The following is a 2,045-nucleotide window of genomic DNA, read 5'->3' on the forward strand; positions in this document are numbered from 1 at the left end:
CCTGTAACCAAGGTACCTGCCCTTGGTACATTCCCTTGTCCAGGAATCGAACCTGAGACCCTTCGGTCTATGATTACAGATGATAACCACTGAGCAAACTGGCAAGGGCAGGTCCTTTTTTCTTTTTAAATAGTGGTTACATTTTGGTCAGTTTGAGGAAAATGGTTTTATTCATAGATTCAACTATTTGTAAAAATTCCACTATATTCAAGGCACTCTGTTAGATGTTATAAATATGGAAGACTTGGTTCTTACCCTGATAGAGTGTATACTTTGGAAGAAGGGAAAGAAAGACATCCTGTTTTGTTTTGCATCTCAGATGTTCCAATTATGGCCAGTTAAAATTCTCCAAGGTTCATTCATGTGTATGAGCATAGTAGGAATACACAGCCTGAACCCCTTTCTTTTTCTGTATTTGTGCCTGTCCAGCGTTTCTCTAACATCACTTTGTCTCTCGTATTTTCACTCCTTTTTCCTTTTCTTCTGCATGATGTCTTGGTTTCCTTCTTTATCATGCAGAGAACGGTATGTACAAATGCTTGACCAAATTGCCCGGCAGATGATTGACTTCTACAAGGACTTGGTAACTCAGCGACTGATGGATCAGCGCATTTTGCAAGAATTGTACAATTTTAAGAGTGTGATTGAGGAACTGTCCAGGTAAAAACTGATTATCTTAAAAACAAAAGTCAAAACCATGTCTCTAAAGTGAGTCAGGAATATTCAGGGAAAGTAGAATGGTTAAAGGTGAGGACTTTTTGTTTTCTTTTCATGTTTAGCAATAGAACAGAAAGGACTGGATATAGATGTAGATGTAGATATAGATTTATAGACATGGGTTATACAGGGTAACACAAAACTAGGGCTCTGTGTGTATTCAGTAGGGAAAAGATCTGCTTCTTCCATCTAAGATAGAGTTGTTTATCAGAGCAGTGCCTTGATTATGGATGTTAAGGTTCAAATGCCAAAGAGAACAAGCATTATATAGCAATCAAAGTCAGTGATCACCTAAACTCATAGCAAGATATTAGTGGCAAGAATGAAGAGGGTGGGATAGGCAGGTCTGAGGGTAGGACAGAGCAGCCTGGAGGCCTTGCCTGTCAGCGCCTACCTTCACCCCATTCTAGAGGATACCCCCACATTTTCTTTCTGCCTTTTCTAGCCAGCCTGATTCTATTGACAAACCTGGCAAGATTCTGTCCAGATGTACACTAGGTTTATTGATTTGTTTTGTAAGGTGGAAAAACTAGGAAGAGATGTACAGTGATAACTGTGAAGATTCCTGAGTGTAAATCTGATTTTGCTGGGTAGAAAGTTTTGGAAATCTTTATGATGATAAAATTTCTTTGCTTTATTTCAGGGAGCTGTGTCTGGTTCGGGCACATGATATGAAGTTAACAAAGGAAGCAGAGAAAACCCACCAGGATTTGACACAAGCTCTTTTAGATGCTGAAAAGAATGCCAAGTGAGTTACCAAATGTTTGTCATTATGTCATACTTGCTTCACATTTATTTCAAAAATTTCTAGAAACATTTGAAGGTTTCTTAAAATTACAACAGTCTAAAGTTTATTACGTGTATTAACTCCTCCAGGCACTGTTGTAATGCACATCTTGTAGATGTGTAATGTCTTCTTGAGTGATAGTTTTCCAGGGGTGTATACCTGGAAGTGGAATTACTGCATCATATGATACGCATAGCCTTGTCTTCCTAGATGTTGCCAATTATTCCACAGAGTAGTTGCACCGGTGTATGTCCACTCATCCGGACGGGAGAGTTGCCTTTTGCCCATATCTTATTAATTGCATAGGTATGAAAAGATACCCGGTTTTTGTTTGCATTTTCGTAATGAATAGTGTGAGTCTAGTTTTGGGGAGAAGATTTTAGTGATTTTACTATGGTCTTAATGTTTTATTCTCTATTTGGGGTTAGCAATTTTTTTTCTGTAAAGGGTCAAATGGTGAGATATGGTTTCTGATACAGTCAATCAATTCTGATTGTCTAACCTGAAACTGTACACCTGAAACTAATACAAGATAATATTG

The 2,045-nt window shown here is 38.2% G+C and overlaps 1 protein-coding gene across 1 annotated transcript; it reads left to right on the forward strand.

The window, feature by feature from the left end:
• Positions 1–522: 522 nt before the first annotated feature.
• Positions 523–1,483, forward strand: LOC107181517 (axonemal dynein light chain domain-containing protein 1-like). Its single transcript, XM_015557403.1, has 2 exons — positions 523–660; positions 1,361–1,483. The coding sequence occupies exons 1-2, from the start codon at positions 536–538 to the stop codon at positions 1,467–1,469; spliced, it is 234 nt and encodes a 77-aa protein (XP_015412889.1). The 5' UTR covers positions 523–535; the 3' UTR covers positions 1,470–1,483.
• Positions 1,484–2,045: the final 562 nt, after the last annotated feature.

The sequence above is a fragment of the Myotis davidii genome, unplaced genomic scaffold (genome assembly GCF_000327345.1).
Source record: "Myotis davidii unplaced genomic scaffold, ASM32734v1 C64300324, whole genome shotgun sequence".
Classification (NCBI taxonomy): Eukaryota; Metazoa; Chordata; class Mammalia; order Chiroptera; family Vespertilionidae; genus Myotis; species Myotis davidii.

Bases quoted from the DNA above. Each gene is read 5' to 3' on its own strand.
- LOC107181517 (XM_015557403.1), top strand. From the start codon at position 536: ATGCTTGACCAAATTGCCCGGCAGATGATTGACTTCTACAAGGACTTG. The intron at 661-1,360 runs GTAAAAACTGAT...GCTTTATTTCAG, and splicing joins GTGATTGAGGAACTGTCCAG to GGAGCTGTGTCTGGTTCGGG.